The sequence below is a fragment of the Pleurodeles waltl genome, chromosome 5 (genome assembly GCF_031143425.1).
Source record: "Pleurodeles waltl isolate 20211129_DDA chromosome 5, aPleWal1.hap1.20221129, whole genome shotgun sequence".
NCBI classification, from domain to species: Eukaryota; Metazoa; Chordata; class Amphibia; order Caudata; family Salamandridae; genus Pleurodeles; species Pleurodeles waltl.
Genome location: NC_090444.1, coordinates 772,533,910 through 772,554,997, shown reverse-complemented (window position 1 = coordinate 772,554,997; position 21,088 = coordinate 772,533,910). Strand labels below are relative to the sequence as shown.

The following is a 21,088-nucleotide window of genomic DNA, read 5'->3' as shown; positions in this document are numbered from 1 at the left end:
CAGTGGAAAAAAGAAAATTTTGAAAAGGTGTTTTGTAAATCTCCATGGTATAACCCTGAACTTTGTTTAGAACCCAAGCATCAGAAGTAATATTTGTGCATAAAGAACTTTAGATGCCCCCTGCCCCCATTAAAAGAGGGCCGGAAGGTACACTTACTTGCAGGATAGGGCATCCAGAAGTTTCTTTGTCCCCATCTGCGATAGTCTCTTGACCACTGGGGTTAGAATTATGGACTGAATTCTTGAGATGTTAAGTTGAAGGAGCCTCTATAACCTTGTGATCTAATGGCCCGGCTGGTATAGCAACTCCTTCCTTTACCGGCCCTGGCAGAAACCCAATTGGCAAATACCTTTTTTAAAGATAGTTGTGTTTTTTCCAAAGAGGTGAAAGTCATCACATGCTTGCTCAGTTCCTTGATAAAGGAATCTCCAAACACTAAGCCATCATCCTTAGAACCAGGATCCATTGTTGCAAGATTTGACAGTTTAGAGTCCAATTTTAGCAAAAAATCCTTATACCTTTCGTGTGTCATTGCTGGATTGGCATTACCCAAATGGCAGAATGCTCTTTGTTCCCTCACTGACTGCTCTTCTGCATCGATGGAGGCATTATCCAATCTGGCTGTTTCAGCAGTGTAAAAAATGAGTGAAAAGGAACCAACAATGTCCAGCATTTTATCTTCGCACATGGACCATGCTTTATCGACGCCTTTATGAGGATCCTTGCCAAATTTTGTGAAGAATGTTAACATTGTGGGATCTATGGACGTAGTAGCAGTGATATGAAAATGAAGAGAGGATCTGGGGCTCCCGGATTGGAGTTTAGCCCTTGTTTGCTTATCCAGAGGTAAACATAATCTGGCAGTTATATACTCACCCATATGTTCCGAAGAAAGTCACTCCATAGAATTGGCGTGGTGAATTAGTTTGTGATCGGACATGGGATGACCTTCCGCATCAAGTCTTGTTTTTAAATAAAAAGGGTCAGTAGGGGAATGAGACAATTTTTGTTTCTCAGATTGTGAACCAAACCAAAAATGAGAATTATTAAAACCATCTGGATCGTTATGGGAATCAGGATCACCCATATCGTCATCAGTATCCTTAATAGAGGATATCATAATCTTGTGTGCACTGTCTTCTAAGTGCTTTGATATATGTTTGCTCTTAGCATGTGTTCCCCTCCTTAGAAGGAGGCCTAGGAGGAGCTTCATCCTCCAACCCATGTGAGGAAGCCTCACCTTTCATAAGCGCAGATTTTGCCTTAGAAGTGCTAGATGTGGAGCTTGAGAAGCCACCGTGGCTTTGTGCTTTCTGCCTTACCCAGCAGGTAGGGCAATGGTAGATTGTGACATAATAGATGAAACAGTATTTTCACATTTCTTGGTTACTTTATTCGTGGAAGCTAAAACAGCTTGGACCATTGAGGGTTGGATAAATTCATTTAGATTATTTTTTAAATCCTCTTCACTTTCATTATTGCCCTCCAGGAATGAAGGATTGCCCAATTTCATGACTTGGAAATAAAAGAAAAATTACACTTAAAAGTGTGTGGTACACAGAAGGTTAATGTTGTGAGAAAGAATCAGCCTTGGAGGATCTTTGCTTAAAGAGGAGAGCACTTTCTGACAATCTCCCCAGTGAAGGCGATATAAGGAAGAAGAGGAGTCAGACCGACAAGAGCAGACTCAGCATAGATTGAATCAGTTTACCAGAAAACCGAGAGTAACTGAAGAAATGTGGAGGTTAAAAGCAACTGAGCCATCTGATTCCAAAGAAAGTGCAGGTATCCCTAAAAACGTGCTGCGCCACAGAATACCAGCTGGATCCACAATAGCGGGAGAGAGGAGCACCAGAAACCGTTGGTCCCACTGTGAGGAAAAAACATTAATATGCAGTGCAAGAGGGAAGAAAACCAAACAGACAAAATGCCATACTAGGAGTCCAATATTAACCACTTAATAGTAACCTTGCGAGCAGGTTATAAAATATATACTTACCTTGACTGCGAGCAGAAAGAAGAGGGCTGCTTGCAGTCAAGTTAGGTATATCAGGGGTGTTCCTTGATACTGTTTGGTGCAGTATGCTAATACTGTTGATGTACCACTGGTCTTCTGTTTCATTGGCCTCATGGGATTTGTAGTTTTTCATTCTTGTCTGCTGCTATTAAATAAAACAAGAATAGAGAAGCATAATAAGAGCCTCCGGTCTTGCAATAAAATAAAGCACACTGGGACAAGGTTATGACCTCTTTCCAGAGGAAGTGGTTATCGGGGGGTGTAGGTGACACCAAGTGTAAGTAGCCCATTGGCTACTATCCTTCAATCTCCTTAATGTCCCTAAAGTGCGAATTTAGGTGCCCCCCCATGACATCAGGAACTCAGATTCTAACGACCTTAGAATGACACTAAAGAGTTGCGAAAAGCAAGAACTGAGAAGCAGCAACTGACTTGGCCTCAACCGCGCCGGCCTGCCTGCTGTCCTCGACAGTAGCACCAAAGTCGACTCCTCTTGCAGCTGCTCTGCCTCCAAAAGACTGGGAGGACTGCCAGCACTTTAAGGAACCATCAGATCTCCTGTGGAGTAGCAGAGCTACTCCCCTGCCCGCTGCAGGCACCCAAGAAGAACTACAAGACTGTGGAAAACCTGACACCAAGAAGCCCGCTGCATCAGAGTCCCCCCTCAAGTCAAAGTGGGCAAGTGGTGCCAACACGGACCTGAGACCCTCCAGAGCTGAACTCCCACCTTGAGTTTGGCCAGACTAACCTGCCCGACCCCAAAACTCCCATTGCTGGACACCATATTTAAAAACTGCTAACTTAAAAAGTACTTACCCAATAACTAAGTTCTTGGGGTGGAGGGGGGGGAGGGGGGCAGTCAGTCCCTTTGATTAGCCTAAGCTGCTCCACCACCCTACCACAAATAAAGCAGTTGGGGTTTTTAAAGAAAGCCTTACCCTTTTCTAAGGGTATACCTGTACTCATTACACAGCATAACTCTTTTTCGTATACTATATAAAGAGCCAGTTTCCTACATATGTCCACCCCCTCTCCAAAATTATCCTTACCTGGGAAGGGAGGGAGGGATAATGCTAGCCTCTGTGTCTTTAATGAAATCCAGATTCCCTCTACACAAATTTGGAGAATCTACATTTCATGTCATGACCGGAGGCTAGCATTATGGATGTTGAAAGCTGTGACAAGACAATAGATGAAACATGTTATATTGGTTTTAAATAAAACCTTGCAAACAGATCAGCATTAGTCAAGTCATCTGCTTTTAATATCTCCTCCAGTGGATCACCTAATGAGAACTTTACTTGCCATTGCACCGCTGACTGAATGCACTCCAAAATTCTGCAGGTCTACTCCTGCCTCAAGCATACAAATCCTCACCCAGCGTGCTATTGTTGCTGAGCTTACTGGATTATATGGTCTCATATATGAAATTAACAATTTATTTACCCCAGCTTTTTGAACCTCCTCCATTCTACTCTCATACTCCTTCAAACAGTGAACCACACATAACTTAGGATGTTCATCAAAATTTTGATAAAATTATAGAAGAAGACATAGTCTTTGTGTGTCTTGTAATTTGAAACAGTACTCCCCCTGGCTATAAAATTTATTTATACATCTGATAATCTCACAAATGAGATTAAGCATAACAAAGTTGCTTTCTTAGGAGACAGATGTAAAGATGCTTATTATCCGCCCATCTTTTCAAGAACTGAAATAACAAACTCGCATCCCACAAAGGTACACCTAGACCTAGGTGGTCTATGTAATCTTGATACCTTTCATCACTCTACAAATGAAGGGATCCCTGCCTATAGAGGAACCTCCCACAGGACCATGACCTGCTGCCCTGCAGAGCTATAACAATTAATAGTCCTGCAACTTTTGTCTTTTTCAAGCAACAAAGATGAGAAATTAGAAACCTCTACGGCAGAAGCCTCCATGGGATCCAAGTCCCTCTCCAAGCACCAACATACCCATTTCTTCTATGCTCTAACATAGCACTTTCTGCTATCCGGATCCAATGACTCCCTGAGCAACTCCTGAGCCTGTAGTGAAAGTCCTGCAAAACGCTTTCCACCCCTCAAGTCTTCCAAACAAGAAGGCTCAAAGCCCCTTCCGTAACCATAGGGTGCAGTTCTTCTTCTGACACTGAAAGTACTTTTTCTGATTCCAGAATCAAATAAGGCTCTTCCACCGTTAACTCTAACAACTCTGGAAATGAAGGTTGAACTGTCCAAAAATGATTGATCAGAATTAACTGGCATCACTCACTGCCTCATCACCATCAACAACACCCTCTGAATCATTGCAAAAGGTGGGAACGCATACCCCTGAACTAACATCCAATCCTTCTGAAATGCATCTACTTCCTTCGCTTGGGGATCTGGCCTCCAATTAAGATACCAGGGTAACTGAAATGCCAGCCTCAATACAAATTAATCCATATCTAAGGGTGCCCACACTTGCAGGATTGTCTGGAACAAATGAGCATTCAGCTTCCAATCGCTATAGTCCCTGAGATACCTCAAATTCCAATCCACTACCGCATTGTACGGATGTAGGAAACTGGGTTTTGGTTGCAGTAGTTCTCCCCCCACCCCCACACCCCCCTACGTTTTGCCTGTTTTTTTATGCAACTTTGACTGTAGTGCACTGGGCTGCTGCTTACCAGATCCCCAGTGCCAGTGCTCCTTCCCCAAAACAAGACAACTGGTCACTTGATCCTCTAGTGACCAGACATTTAGCACCTATTAAGTCTCTAGTAAGTGGTACCTCTGATACCTAGGGCACAGGTACTAAGGAGGGTCCCTTAAGAGTTGAAACATAACTTGTGCCACTCTCAGGGACCCAGCACCAAACCCATACAGACTGCCACGGCAGGCTGCGTGACAAGGTGCTCCAAAAAGTGAAAACGACATGTCCACTAGCACTGCCTGTAATATTTGTAAGTCACCGCTACAGTAGGCCTTACAGCCGTAAGGCAGGGTGCATTATATTACAGGTAAGGACATCTCTGCATGAACAGATATGCCCCTGCTATGTCTTTGTCGATTCTTAGACATAATGAGTGAACAGGGAAGCCATTTTAAATACATGAGGTGGACACTCATCAGTATAAGCTCCCCGGCTACATGATGGCTTCACTGAAACTAGGGAATTGTGGTATCAAACATCTCATATTAATAAACCCCTCACTGATCCCAGCGAGGGATTTATTAAAAAATGCACCAAGAGGGCACCTTAGAGGTGCCCACTGAAAGAAACTACCAACTGCTGGTGTGTTGACTGACTGGTTTCCACCAGTCTGCCACCAACGGACACGTTTCTGACCCTGAAGGGTGAGAGTCTTTGCTCTCTGTTGGTCAGGAACAAAGCCTGCTCTGGCAGGGGTGATGCACAGCCCTCCCAATAGGATGACCGGCAAATCTGCATTCCAAGGCAAGGGAGGTTCAAGAGCCCACCGTCTCTGGTATGTGGATCTGGCTTCCCTCAGAGGTGAGGCGATGGTGACTCTCCTGGCCAGGCCCATTTGGTGCCTGGATAGGCGAGGAAATTTGCTATGCAGGAGGTGTGTTGCACTTGCAGGCTGGACACACCTCTAGGGTGACCAGCCTGAAGTGAACACAGTATTAGGAATTCTGCCATCTTGTGTGTGGTGGAATTAGGAATTCTGGGGCAGGGTGATGCCCATTCCCCAAAGGAAGTAGTCATTTAGGGGGCGTAGTGACCCCAGGGTAAGTAGCCCATTGACTACTACCCCTCACTCTCCTTAACACCCCTAAATTGAATATTTAGGGGAACCCCCTTATACCAGGACCTCTGACCTCTGTTGGGCACAAAAGAAGAAGTGGACAAAGATGACTGCTAACCCGAGAATTGAGGAGCACGATTGACTTGGTGCCAAGCCTACCAGCCTGCCTGCTGCACCTGACCCTTGTGGAGCAACTGACCTGGCCTGCCGCTGTGCAGAGTCCAGTAAACCTGGAGAGCTGCCAATGCTTCACAGATCACCAGAATAATCTCCCTTGGAGCAGAGAAGTTGCTCCCCTGCATCTGCAGGCACCCAAACAAGAACTGAGAGGGCCCAGGACCGCCAAAACCAGACATTGGACAGCACCACTGCACCCGTGCCTCCTTGCCAGAGCTGAAGTGGGCCAACTGTGTCAGCATGGTTCTCAGGTCCTCCAGAGACGAAGCCCACCTGGAGTTTGCCCACTGGATTTCTGACAGCACCTGCAGCCTCTTTCTATAGCCCCCCCTTTTACCGCAACCACAACTGGTGACAGAAACCCGACTGTCCACTGAACCTCTGTACCCAGCCGCCCCAGACTGAGAAGAAGAGGACCACTGGTGTCCCTGCATCCCCAAGCATAGTAAGGACTGAACGCCCTTGGTAGTTGTCACAGACTGATGCCCCAGTCCAACCCTGCAGCATCTTTTTGACCAGACCGATCCCATTGACTACAAAGGGGCACCCAGGCTGAACTACACGAATGCATCTAGCTGCACCAGTACCGCACAAGGAACTGTTGTTGTGGACTTGGAACTGCCCCATATTCACCCTAAGTCCTGGAGAACAGTCCTGTGAGTTGCTATGACGTACCTGTTTGCCATACATGTTTTCTCTCTCTGAGGGTAACATTGCCGCTTTAATAAAATGCAGTCATCTTTTCAAAACTGTGAAAATTCCTAACTCAAAGTACTCAATTGATTCCAATATTCTTGGTATCAACATTTATAGAAAAGTATGCCTTATTTTTATAAATTGGTGTCAGATTTCTTTGCTGAATGTATGTCTCGCTTACTGTTATGCGTTTACATTACATGTTTAGCACTACCCTCTGATATGCCTACCTGCTCACCCACACTACCACCAAAGAGAGCATTTGGGGTGCCGTTTGTACCTCTATAATTCCTCTGGGGGTTTGCTTGGATTCTCTACACAGTGTACCTCTTTTGGTACACTTTAAAGAACCAGCTTCCTACAATATCCCTTGAAAATATTCTACTTACAAAACCTATTTTTGTTCCAGACAATTCCAAATTTAAGTCACATTCCTGGACTTGCTGCTACCCAATAGGTTTATATATCAAACCGCTGAAACATTGTCCATTTTCAACAAAACATTGTAATTCTTTAACCCTTTCCCAAAACTCAGCAAAGCAAAAATCCTGCTCTCATTTCCAAACCATTTATGTGCTCAACACTTTCTTCCCATGTCCATCTGCCACCTGTTTCCTGATGACCTACTTAAACAAGCACTCTAACCAAAAAGGTTTGCATTTGTCTCCAGCACGTAATCTGGACATTTTCCAAATATAGCCTGGCCATTCCAGGAATCTAGATGGTTTGACCACAAACCAGTACCTCCCGTGCTTCCACTGAAACTTGAATCTGGTCCCTGTACCCTAAGCCTCTCTTCAAACTTTTCTCCTTCAATTTCTGTAGAGCCCTGTAATGAAGCGGTCCCCCAAAAAAACGCCTGAATAGAGGATGAAAATAAACCTATTAGTATTCTTACCAAACATCTCAGTATAATAGACTGTTTCTTTAAAACCTGTCAGACCTCTGTCTTTATCTTTGTCACCTCTTTTTATGGAAAACTCAGTGTCTCAAGCACTGTATTCGCCTGAAACCTGTGGAAATCCAACTCCTGGCAAGGTTCCATCCTTCACTTTTCCATATTGACCAAAACACTCAGACTCCAGGAGACCAGCTACTAAATGAAGTTGCTTTCACAACTCTGCCTGTGACATGATTGAAAAATCATTTAGATATATTATCACACGAATCCTTCTTTTTCTAAGGAAAGCCACTACTGGCATCAACACCATAATGCCGACACCAGTCCGAAAGGTAGGCAAGAAAACTGAAAAAGGTCTCGTCACCACCTGAAGTGAAGAAACCTGTGACTCTCCTTTGCCATTGGAATGGTAAAATACACACCTTTCATGTCGGATTTCACCATCCAGTTGTTCCTCTGAAAAATATCTTTCAGTAGATGGATACCCTCCATCTTAAAATGCCTGTAGACCAAATACCAGTTCAGATTTTTCAAATTTATCACTGGCCGCCAGCCCTTTTCCATTTTCTTGACCAAAAAAAATATGCTTAGAAAAGGCACTTCCTCTTCTGACCTGCTCTCTGTTGACCCTCTGTCAACATCTCCTGTACCTCAGCCCAAACCAACTTCTGTTGGTCTTCCTGAAACACCATCTGTCTCGGTTCCATTGTCTGTACAGGATATTCTCTGAACTCTATTGTGTACCCTTGCACTGTATCTACCGCCCAATGATCTCTTGTTAAAATCTTTTAAATTTTTACATACTTCTGTAACCGTCCCCCTACATTTTCATAGGTAAAAAACAAAAACTGTCCTCATACTTACCTTGGGACCCTTGGGTTAACTGTTCCCTTGCTCTGGCCTGGTGACTCCTGCCACCTCTTCATCTCTGTGGGTAAAATCCAGTCACGGATTTAAACCCCCCCCCCTAAAGGAGCCTCACCCTTGCAAGGGATATTGGGACCTTGAAAATGATCAGCCAGAGAAATGTCCCCTTGCTCCGGCCTGGTTAAAAACAGTACCCCGAACACTCTCCTCAGTGAGGACTGAGCCTTATCAAGGACGGTGAATGCAGTAACATACTGTTCGATGGCATCTGTCGCTGTAGATACGCATGTTTTGCAATAGCTCGCCATCTGGTGTTGGGCCGGAGTGTTACAAGTTGTTTTTCTTCGAAGAAGTCTTTCGAGTCACGGGACCGAGTGACTCCTCCTTTTGTGTCCATTGCGCATGGGCGTCGACTCTATCCTCGATTGTTTTTTTTCCGCCATCGGGTTCGGACGTGTTCCTGTCGCTCCGAGTTTCGGAACGGAAAGATAGCTAAATTCGGAAGATTTTCGTCAGTATTGTTGCGTTCGGGATCGGCGTAGTTAGATTCAACACCGCATCGAAGAGCTCCGGTGCCTTTCGGGGTAGTTTTTCGATCCCCCGTCGGGGCCTGGTCGGCCCGACCGCGTGCTGAAGAACGCCGATGGAACGGACCCCGTTCCGTTTCTGTCCCAAATGCCACAACAAGTACCCCTATACAGACCAACACTTGGTCTGTAACCTGTGCCTGTCACCTGAGCACAGTGAAGACACCTGCGAGGCCTGTCGTGCGTTCCGGTCCCGAAAAACACTCCAAGACCGTCGTGCCAGAAGACTTCAAATGGCGTCCGTGCCGACAGCCCACCGAGAGTTCGAGGAACAAGAAGAGGAAGGTACCTTCTCGATCCACGAATCGGACTCCGAGGAATTCGATGACCCACGAACCGTGAGTAAGACGTCGAAAACAACACATAAGAAGATTGACAAGGCCCAGGGGACGCCACTGCCACCAGGCCATGGCTCGACCCATAAATTCGGTGACCGACCGTCGGCACCGAAAAAGGCCCAAACAGTGCTGAGACAGTCCGACTCCGGTCGAGACACCGGTACGCAGCCTTCTCGGGACCGAGAAAATGCTGGAGACAAGCATCGACACCGAGATAGCGGTGTAGACACGGCTCGACGCCGAGACAGCGGCACCGACGAAGATCGACGCCGAGAGGTTTCGGCCCCGAAAAAGAGAAAAGTCAGCTCGGAGCCGAAAAAAGATGCAGACAGGGTTTCGGTGCCAAAACAACCTGCAACCGACCCAGTTTCAGGCTCTTATACAGAGGAGCATTCACTAACCTCCCAAATGCGAAAGCATAGGTTCAAGGAAGAGCTGCAATCTACCGATGTAGACCATACGCAAAAGCGTATCTTCATACAGGAGGGAACAGGGAAAATAAGCACCCTTCCCCCTATTAGAAGAAAGAGAAGACTGGAGTTCCAAACTGAACAAACACCACAAACAGAGGTGGTGAAAAAGGTTACTCCACCACCCTCTCCTCCACCTGTAATTCACGTCTCACCAGCACAAACTCCATCACATTCCCCAGCTCACACCACCATGAGCCAGGGTGACCAGGATCAGGACGCATGGGACTTATACGACGCCCCGGAGGCATACCCTACGAAGCCATCTCCACCAGAGGACAGCACTGCGTATTCTCAAGTGGTGGCTAGAGCAGCACAATTTCACAATGTAAGCCTCCACTCAGAACAGGTCGAGGATGACTTTTTATTCAACACCCTCTCCTCCACCCACAGCTCCTACCAAAGCCTGCCTATGCTCCCTGGTATGCTCCGGCACGCAAAAGAAATTTTTAAGGAGCCGGTCAAAAGTAGGGCAATCACACCAAGAGTGGAAAAAAAGTATAAGGCGCCCCCTACAGACCCTGTTTTCATCACTGCACAGCTGCCACCAGATTCCGTCGTTGTAGGAGCAGCTAGGAAAAGGGCCAACTCCCACACATCTGGGGATGCACCACCCCCAGATAAGGAAAGCCGCAAGTTCGATGCAGCTGGAAAGAGAGTCGCAGCACAAGCTGCAAACCAGTGGCGCATCGCCAACTCTCAAGCACTACTTGCGCGCTATGACAGAGCCCAGTGGGATGAGATGCAACACCTCATTGAACATCTACCCAAAGACCTACAAAAGAGGGCAAAGCAAGTGGTTGAGGAAGGTCAAAACATTTCAAACAACCAGATACGCTCCTCCATGGACGCAGCAGACACAGCTGCAAGGACAATTAATACATCTGTGACCATCAGAAGGCATGCATGGCTACGAACGTCTGGGTTTAAACCAGAGATACAGCAGGCAGTTTTTAATATGCCTTTCAATGAAAAAGAACTGTTCGGTCCAGAAGTGGACACAGCGATAGAAAAACTTAAAAAGGACACGGACACTGCTAAAGCAATGGGCGCACTCTACTCCCCGCAGAGCAGAGGAAACTACGGCACCTTCCGCAAGACACCCTTTAGAGGGGGGTTTCGGGGTCAGGCCACACAAGCCAGCACCTCACAGGCAACACCGTCCAGTTACCAGGGACAGTACAGGGGAGGCTTTCGGGGCCAATACAGAGGAGGGCAATTCCCTAGGAATAGGGGAAAATTTCAAAGCCCCAAAACCCCTGCAACTAAGCAGTGATTCACATGTCACTCATCCCCTCCACACAACACCAGTGGGGGGAAGAATAGGTCATTATTACAAAGCATGGCAGGAAATCACTACAGACACTTGGGTTCTAGCAATTATCCAACATGGTTATTGCATAGAATTTCTACAATTCCCTCCAAACATACCACCAAGAGCACAAAATTTATCACAACATCATTCAGAGCTCCTGGAGACAGAAGTTCAAGCACTATTGCAAAAGAATGCAATCGAATTAGTACCAAACACACAAATAAACACAGGAGTTTATTCACTGTACTTCTTAATACCAAAGAAGGACAAGACGCTAAGACCAATCCTAGACCTCAGGATAGTAAACACATACATCAAATCAGACCACTTTCACATGGTCACACTACAAGAAGTGCTACCATTGCTCAAACTACACGACTACATGACAACCTTAGACCTCAAAGACGCGTATTTCCATATACCAATACATCCATCGCACAGGAAATACCTAAGGTTTGTATTCAAAGGAATACATTACCAATTCAAAGTATTGCCTTTCGGTTTAACAACAGCACCAAGAGTCTTTACAAAATGTCTAGCAGTAGTCGCTGCACACATCAGAAGGCAGCAAATACACGTATTCCCGTATCTAGACGACTGGCTAATCAAGACCCATTTGTTAGCAAAGTGCTCACACCACACAAATCAAATCATACAAACCCTCTACAAACTGGGGTTCACCGTCAACTTCGCAAAATCAAACATCCTGCCGTGCAAAGTGCAACAGTACCTAGGAGCCATAATAAACACAACAAAAGGAGTAGCCACTCCAAGTCCACAAAGAATTCAAAACTTCAACAACATCATACAACGCATGTATCCAACACAAAAGATACAAGCAAAGATGATATTACAACTCCTAGGCATGATGTCTTCATGCATAGCCATTGTCCCGAACGCAAGACTGCACATGAGGCCCTTACAACAGTGCCTAGCATCACAATGGTCACAAGCACAGGGTCACCTTCTAGATCTGGTGTTAATAGACCGCCAAACTTACCTCTCGCTTCTATGGTGGGACAATATAAATTTAAACAAAGGGCGGCCTTTCCAAGACCCAGTGCCACAATACGTAATAACAGATGCTTCCATGACAGGGTGGGGAGCACACCTCGATCAACACAGCATACAAGGACAATGGAACGTACATCAAACAAAACTGCATATAAATCACCTAGAACTGCTAGCAGTTTTTCAAGCACTAAAGGCTTTCCAACCAATAATAGTTCACAAATACATTCTCGTCAAAACAGACAACATGACAACAATGTATTATCTAAACAAGCAAGGGGGGACACACTCAACGCAGTTGAGCCGGTTGGCACAAAAGATATGGCATTGGGCAATTCACAACCAAATTCGCCTAATAGCACAGTTTATCCCAGGGATTCAGAATCAACTCGCAGACAATCTCTCTCGAGATCACCAACAGGTCCACGAATGGGAAATTCACCCCCAAACTCTGAACACTTACTTCAAGCTCTGGGGAACACCTCAGATAGACTTGTTTGCGACAAAAGAGAACGCAAAATGCCAAAACTTCGCATCCAGATACCCACACAGGCAGCCCCAGGGCAATGCCCTATGGATGAACTGGTCAGGGATATTTGCCTACGCTTTTCCTCCTCTCCCTCTCCTTCCTTATCTGGTAAACAAACTCAGTCAAAACAAACTCAAACTCATATTAATAGCACCAACTTGGGCAAGGCAACCCTGGTACACAACGCTGCTAGACCTATCAGTAGTACCACACATCAAACTGCCCAACAGACCGGATCTGTTAACACAACACAACCAACAGATCAGGCACCCAGATCCAGCATCGCTGAATCTAGCAATCTGGCTCCTGAAATCCTAGAATTCGGACACTTACAACTTACACAAGAGTGTATGGAAGTCATAAAGCAAGCCAGAAGGCCATCCACCAGGCACTGCTATGCAAGTAAATGGAAGAGGTTTGTTTGCTACTGCCATATTAATCAAATCCAACCATTACACGCAACTCCAAAAGATGTAGTGGGTTACTTGCTTCACTTACAAAAATCTAACCTAGCTTTCTCTTCCATTAAAATACACCTTGCAGCAATATCTGCATACCTGCAGACTACCTATTCAACTTCCCTTTATAGGATACCAGTCATTAAAGCATTCATGGAGGGCCTTAAAAGAATTATTCCACCAAGAACACCACCTGTTCCTTCATGGAACCTAAATGTTGTCCTAACTAGACTTATGGGTCCACCTTTTGAACCCATGCACTCCTGCGAAATACAGTTCCTAACCTGGAAGGTTGCATTCCTCATCGCCATTACTTCCCTAAGAAGAGTAAGCGAGATTCAGGCGTTTACAATACAAGAACCTTTTATACAACTACACAAGAATAAGGTCGTCCTAAGGACTAATCCTAAATTTTTACCAAAGGTTATTTCACCGTTACATCTAAATCAAACAGTGGAACTTCCAGTGTTCTTCCCACAGCCAGATTCCGTAGCTGAGAGGGCACTACATACATTAGATGTCAAAAGAGCATTAATGTATTACATTGACAGAACTAAAAACATCAGAAAGACTAAACAACTATTTATTGCATTCCAAAAACCTCATGCAGGAAACCCAATATCAAAACAAGGTATAGCCAGATGGATAGTTAAATGCATCCAAATCTGCTACCTTAAAGCTAAACGACAGCTGCCCATTACACCAAGGGCACACTCAACCAGAAAGAAAGGTGCTACCATGGCCTTTCTAGGAAACATCCAAATGCAAGAAATATGTAAGGCAGCCACATGGTCTACGCCTCACACATTCACCAAGCACTACTGTGTAGACGTGTTATCCGCACAACAAGCCACAGTAGGGCAAGCCGTATTAAGAACATTGTTTCAGACTACTTCCACTCCTACAGGCTGAGCCACCGCTTTTCGGGAGATAACTGCTTACTAGTCTATGCAAAACATGCGTATCTACAGCGACAGATGCCATCGAACTGAAAATGTCACTTACCCAGTGTACATCTGTTCGTGGCATCAGTCGCTGTAGATTCGCATGTGCCCACCCGCCTCCCCGGGAGCCTGTAGCAGTTCGGAAGTTACCTTCAACTATTTGTATATATATCATTTCAACCTTATATAGGTACATACTTAATCACTCCATTGCATGGGCACTATTACTACAATACAACTCCTACCTCACCTTCTGCGGGGAAAAACAATCGAGTATAGAGTCGACGCCCATGCGCAATGGACACAAAAGGAGGAGTCACTCGGTCCCGTGACTCGAAAGACTTCTTCGAAGAAAAACAACTTGTAACACTCCGGCCCAACACCAGATGGCGAGCTATTGCAAAACATGCGAATCTACAGCGACTGATGCCACGAACAGATGTACACTGGGTAAGTGACATTTTCATTACCACACCCTTCACCAAACCATCCCTGAACAGATACCCTTTTTGTCTTCTGTAGGCTCTTTCTTTGTAAAGTCCCCTAATTTAGTCGTAATCGTCATCAAAATCACTTTTCTCCTCTCTACCATCAATGCAGCATTAGCGTTTCGTAAACATATTGCCCTCTGTGACTAGCCACACAGCAAATCATCGTCCACATCAACTGATTTTGTTTTTGCCTCTTCGGCCATTTTCAAAATTATGGCTATAGGTTCTGTGACATCTAGAAGTCTATCCTGGCACTGCTTCAGTGCCCTCTTCAGCCTTTTCTTAGGATCACGTCCCAATTTAAATAAGAAACTTATTAGATGTGGCTCCAAGTCAAGTGTTATAGAAGCCTTGTCCTTGTCCTGGTCAATCAGAGGAGAACACGTTGTTCTCATTACAGCCTTACATTCATTTTTCAATGGTCTGTGGATTAAAAGTCTTATGAAATCAGCCATATGCGGCATTGGCCACCAATTTGCTCTTCTGGGGTGTCTGATTATGTCTGGACTGAACATGTCTACCCCCTGAGGATCCTTAACAATTCCTTTAGCTCGCCTTTCTTTCACATTTTTATCATAATCTATCTCTCAATGATCACTGTCTTAATCATCCAAAATAAAGTCATCATACTCATTATCTCCATTGTCAAGGGCATAAACATCATCGGGTCTAGCCTGAATCGCTATCGGGCCACCAAGGGCACCCTCTTTTGGGCCATGTTGAACACCCTCCACCTCTTTCCCCAAGACATAAACCTGTTGTCCTTTACTCCCCTCATCCTCATCCAAGGACGAATACTCATCTTCACCACAGCTTCATTTACCTCTCCCTGCATCATCTTCTTCAACACAGCTTCACCACTCCCAGTGGATGTCTCTCCTTCCTCAGTCATCTGAGCTATTTTTCAACTATTTCAGGTAATTAATTAATCCTGAATATACAAACCCCTTCTCCTCTATAAACTCATCTACTCTGTGACCCTAACACACTAAAGCCTACTCCCTTCTAATGTATTATTTTTTATTTATTTTTAACATATACATATCATTTAATTCTCCCCAAAATTATTTTTCTTGTGTTCTTCAACTTGTCAAGCCTGTTGTGAAGAAAACAGTTTAACGCTTGGAATTCTAAATCAGCACGCTCCGTGTGCCAAAACTGCATCAAAAAGGCCAAAGTCTGCTTCAATTAGTTAAATACATTGGGTTTGTCAACCTAAAATGGCCCCGGTAACGTGAGGCCATCACACGAACTAAAGGAATCAATGTCACAAATCAGGAAGAGTGGCCCACAGCAACCGAATCGCACCGCGCTGATGTGCCACCGAAGGGAAGCCCCAGTGTGCTTGCCTTCTCAGTGCAGGCCCAGCTGAAAAAGGCCTGTCTGTTACTGCAGCACCCCGCCGAGCCAAATACACGGTGAGATGTGCGTTAAAGGATCCTAATTCCAAAGGCCTGAAACTCTTCCCTTAAATATTGAACTAATGGTCCCATAAATTGGGACAAACAAACATTTCTTACACTGAACTCTGTAGCACATTATTATATTAGTACCAAATAAAACAGTTAAAAGATATAACTATGACAAAATACCACAGCATATGTACTGAAGATTTACAACAGTACAAAAAAGAATAAATACACCTCAAGGACTAAACATTTAAAACCCATTCACACATAGATACATAGCTGTCAAGGAGCACCAAATAAAAGAGGAAGATGGCTGCTGGGTTGCGACATGTTTAGATTTGAGAGACATTCTGGTTTTGGAATTGTAAGTGTGGTTAATGTTTTCTTTGAAGTACTGCAATGGAGTGGCAATAAGACTTATGCATAATGCTAGCCTCTGGTTTGACCTGAAATCTCCGGGTTCTCTGCAGATAGCAGTTATATTGATGGGTATATCAGTTTTTCTCAGAAAACTGTGTTCTGAGAAGGAAGGAATTTTCAGCAAGGAAGTTCCGTCAGTACTACTGAAGGCTACAGCTGTCTCATTTTCATATGCATACCTTCCACCACATCAGCTGCTCCAGCATGTTTTTTGGCCTGTGAGGGGAAAAAACATCTAAAAGAGGAAGGGTTCTGCTTCTACAACTGCCAATTTCATGACTCCCACTAGAAATAGGTAAGGAGGTGTCAGACTTTACGACATGAAAGCATATTACATTAGACCAGTTGGCACTTCAAATCATAAAGTCGTGGTACTTCCTACTTTTCTGCAGGATACACCCACACTTTTTTTTTCCTCTTACTCAAAGAAGGTGTACGCCCTTTTGGCAAAAGGGGTTGCAAAAACCTCACTATCAGAAACGTTTAATTGTGACTTTGGCATAGGTCCTATATATGCATTGCCTCAATAAGTTGCAAACATTTGTGATTGTATTGTGAAAGTGGAGAGATAGCATTTACAATTTGAAACTAGCTGTTACACCTGACATTACGGGTGTACAGCACTCATTGCTATGGTGGCCACTCATCTTCAAAGGCATGAGAGTGTGCCTCTGTTTAAAAAGAGTGAGCAAATCTGGGACCAAGATGAACACATCGAGGCACATGCTAACTACATGTGATCTTAACTGGACAAAGGCTCCGAACTTATCGAAGTCCTGTTGTAAAGCAGCTGAACAGCTACAGTTGAATGGCACAGTTTAAGGCAACACATCTTTGAACAATTTTCTTCTTTCCACGAGGATACAATGATGAGTAGTGGTAGGATCAGTAACAATGTTTTTTTTTTTTTTTGTCCTTCTGATATATTTTCTTGCACAATGCTACAGTACCTTATATTTCTACTGAACCTCCTTTGTAAGGACTTGCAAGAGTTGGAGAGCCACTCTGGCCTCACACGCCTTGTAAGGTCTTCCTCCTACACTATCTAATTTCAGAAAAGTACCCATATTAAGAGAAAGCTTTTCGTTCCTAGAAGGAGATTAGAACATTATGGGTTCTGCTACATCAGGAACTTACTTGCTTTTCAAATAAGTATTTTGAGGGGCTGACCTATGAAACCTTAATGAAAAACGGTTTAAATAGTGAAGAATCTTCTTCTTTCAGCTGGTGGTGCTGGGTATTGGAAAGTCTTAATAGGCTTTTGTGTCCTAGTTTAGGCTAAGTTTAAAATCATTTAACACAAATCAATCTCTGTTCCCTTCAACAATTCCAGCATTAATTGAAAGGGTTGCAAACAAAACATTGATATTGTTGAACTAACCTTTGTCGAAACTGTTATTTCACAGCTTCTTTTATATATAAAATTGTGATGAAACTGCTTTGATAATCATACATTTCTAACATTATTTCTTTTAATTTTGCAGGCCAGGTTCCTACTCTCTAAAGTGAACCCTTCCCAAACTCACAACAATCTGTATGCGTGGGGACAGGTAAGCATTTACTCAAAGGCTGCTACTGAAACGAAGATTTACAGTACCAATGTTGTGCTAAGTTAAGCCCCGGGGCTTAAGCAGTAGTTTATCAAATGTACACATCTTGTGTAAAGCAGTATATGTGGCCTTTTCCCTTCCTCATTTTTGACTCCTCATAGGATTATGTTTAACATTTTAAAATACACTTGTTTCTGATTCGTAAATTCAGTCGATTTAAAACCTTGAGAAGAAAATACAGACTCATTCACTACTCATTGCATTATTGCGCCGTTGCTAGCCTCTTTAGATATTCAGTTTCAGGTTTATTAAGTTGGAGGTGTTGAGTATTTCTCAATTAGAATGCCAATAATGTAAGATGTTATTTATAGTGCTTCTAATGCCTGCCTGTTTACTTAAGACAGGCTTGCTATGTTGTGGCAAGACAAAAAAATAGCTTTCACTTGATTTTTCAAACTCAACTGCAATAAAAAAGTAAGCAAAGCCTAAAAATATGTACGTCCTTGAGTCTTGGACACAATACATTACAGATGCCTTGATTCTTTGTATACATGCCTATATTTCTATCTTTGGGTGGGGTCAAACTTGGTTCATCTCCTAACCCTTGAAACATCAAGCTAGTGTTGATGTGTTAAATCATCTCTCAAGATGTGCATCTGTTTTTTTCCAGTGAATGTTTGATATAGTTTGTCAGGCAATAAGCAAAAAAGATTGTAGTGCGCAGGCTGTCTTCTGCAGTAGCCCGCTTTTTGTTTCTTTTCTTTATTCCATTTTATGGATGACCGCATTTTACAATCAGCGGCCTAAGCCTCACCCTCATACTACAAACAACAGGAATGTAAAGAAACTTCAGCAGACTGACTCCATTCATGAACAAATAACACTAGCACAGGGACCCTTGTAAGACAAAGCTCCCTCACCTTGGCCTTCTCCTGCCTTCGACTACCCCTGGGGAAGCCAAGTGAGTTGCCACCATACACATCTGTAGATCACTCAATATGTATCAAAACAATTGCATAGGGTTAACAGCCAGGCACCCTCTCCACTGTCCTTCTCTGAGTCCGAGTCTCCATCTACCTTTTGAAAAAAACAATTTACTCGTATGTTGTACCCAGTCTTTGCATGTTTTCATTTCATCATTCACATCTGTGCTGCATTACAGTCCTATTCTCTTTTTCTAATTACAGGAATCTGGAGCTCCCATTTTGACAGATGATGTTAGTCTGCAAGTGTTTATGGACCACTTGAAAAAGCTGGCAGTTTCCACTGCATCATAACCGAATTATTCTGTATATATCAGTTGAAGCAAAGAAAATCTTGTGAAACACTGAACATTAAGACATTTTCGAAACCATTGGAGGCTGCAGCACAGCTGCCAAGGAACTGTTTTCTGCCTTGTGCTTTGAAATGTGGGAAATGCAAATATGATCCACTCAAGTATTCCTTATCACAACTTGGATTGAAAACTATTGAACATCATGTTGGCATCTTTTTTATTGATACTTTAACAATGTGACCAATATAACAGTCTGGCTGTATTTTCACTGACTGTATGGCAGTATTACATGACACAACTGATGTATAGCTACAGTGGAAGTAATTGGAAGTATATTATTGTGAAAAGTGGATGTAGGTGTTTTCCCTTTTCTGGAACAAATAGCTTGTGATGTTTGAGTTAGAGCAAAGCAAACTGAGGGACCAAATCAAAGGGGCTAACAAACAGAACCACACACCACACCAAGTATTAGCAAGCATCTTAGAGCTCATTCCCTCTTCCCCTTCTTGCCCCCATCCACAAAACATCTTTTGAAGTTACATAAAATGTGTATATTGTGCAAATTTCCAGTGTAGTGCTTTTAGGTTTTAATTTATTTCTTTATTTTATTTCTATTTTGTTCTTATCCTATTACCGCCCATGCTACAGATTACTGTACATTGATGAGATTAACCTCCCATTTAAATGATGGCGTGTGTAAAATTAATGATTTAATTTAGCATATTTCTTAAATGATTAAAACTATGTATATGGAACACAAACAACGCAAAATAAATTCTAGAGGAGAGAGCACTCATAAATAATACTGTAATTTCAAATGGCTGTTCTTGAATGTTTGTAACCCACCAAATAGTCATAAAGCTTGAGTATATTGGCCCCAATTGGAGGATAAGGCTACCCTAAGGCATTTTACGCTGGGTAAGATTATTATTTTTACAGTCCTCTCCCATGCAAAAATCTCAAACAACTGTAAAACAATCCATGCCAGAAACATTGCTACATTTGTCCTACGGTGTTTCCTTGAATTAATGTAATTTTTATGTGACTCTTTGGAAAATCTGGAATTGATCTGCCTCTTCTCTAAGGTGAACATTTTAACACTAGAAGATAGACTCATAATTCTGGCTTCTACAGTTTTGGGAACAGTGTGTCAGATGTAACATCTTATGTTGTATTATTATTATTATTTTACATTTATTACAAATTAAGAGACTCACCTTCTGTTTTTGAGGCCATAAAATCAATAACTTCACCAACAGGGGAGAATCATCTTGTCATTTATTGTACAAAAAGAGGTGTCTAGGTTAATTTTCCATCTGGTTGCTTTATGGTTGTTCCACTGAGGCTTTTTCTGTGAGTGACTGTTCACTGATCACATACCCATATGATCGACTACAAAATAATACTAATGCAACTTGAGAACAGTAGATTCACAGAATGTGTTCCTTTGCAGGAAGTTGTATTAGTTGAAATAAGAAATTTAAAGTGAGTCTTAAAAATGTAATTGTTCCAGCGTTAACAGCCATACTAAATAGAATGAATTGCGAAGGAATACTAGTATCATGTTCGTGGCACGTGCAAATTTAGCTACACTTGCATTGCATACTTCTGATGGATACAACTACCTGTGGATTCCTCACCTGATGAATACTCCCATGGCGCCAGCATTCGACGGAAATCTTCTTACTAGTCTCTGCACGTCGACGAGGACGTCACTCTAGCCCACGCGACGCCGTCTGACGTCATACAGGCAATAAGAGGTCCTCGCCGACGTGCCGATGACAGTTCCCTTTTTTCCGTGCATTCGAAACGGTTATCTTCGAGGGAGCTACTGTTACCTTCGTGGTTACAGTGTATTGTCTGCTGCGTAGTCTTCT

The 21,088-nt window shown here is 43.5% G+C and overlaps 1 protein-coding gene across 1 annotated transcript in view; it reads left to right on the top strand.

The window, feature by feature from the left end:
- SEC23B (SEC23 homolog B, COPII coat complex component) overlaps positions 1-20,469 on the top strand; it is a 192,100-nt gene extending 171,631 nt beyond the window's left edge. Inside the window, exons 19-20 of the mRNA XM_069234733.1 lie at positions 17,870-17,935; positions 19,123-20,469. Of these exons, the coding sequence (XP_069090834.1) occupies positions 17,870-17,935; positions 19,123-19,212 (156 nt within the window). The 3' untranslated portion in view covers positions 19,213-20,469. The remainder of the gene's footprint in view (positions 1-17,869; positions 17,936-19,122) is intronic.
- The last annotated feature ends 619 nt before the right edge of the window (positions 20,470-21,088 follow it).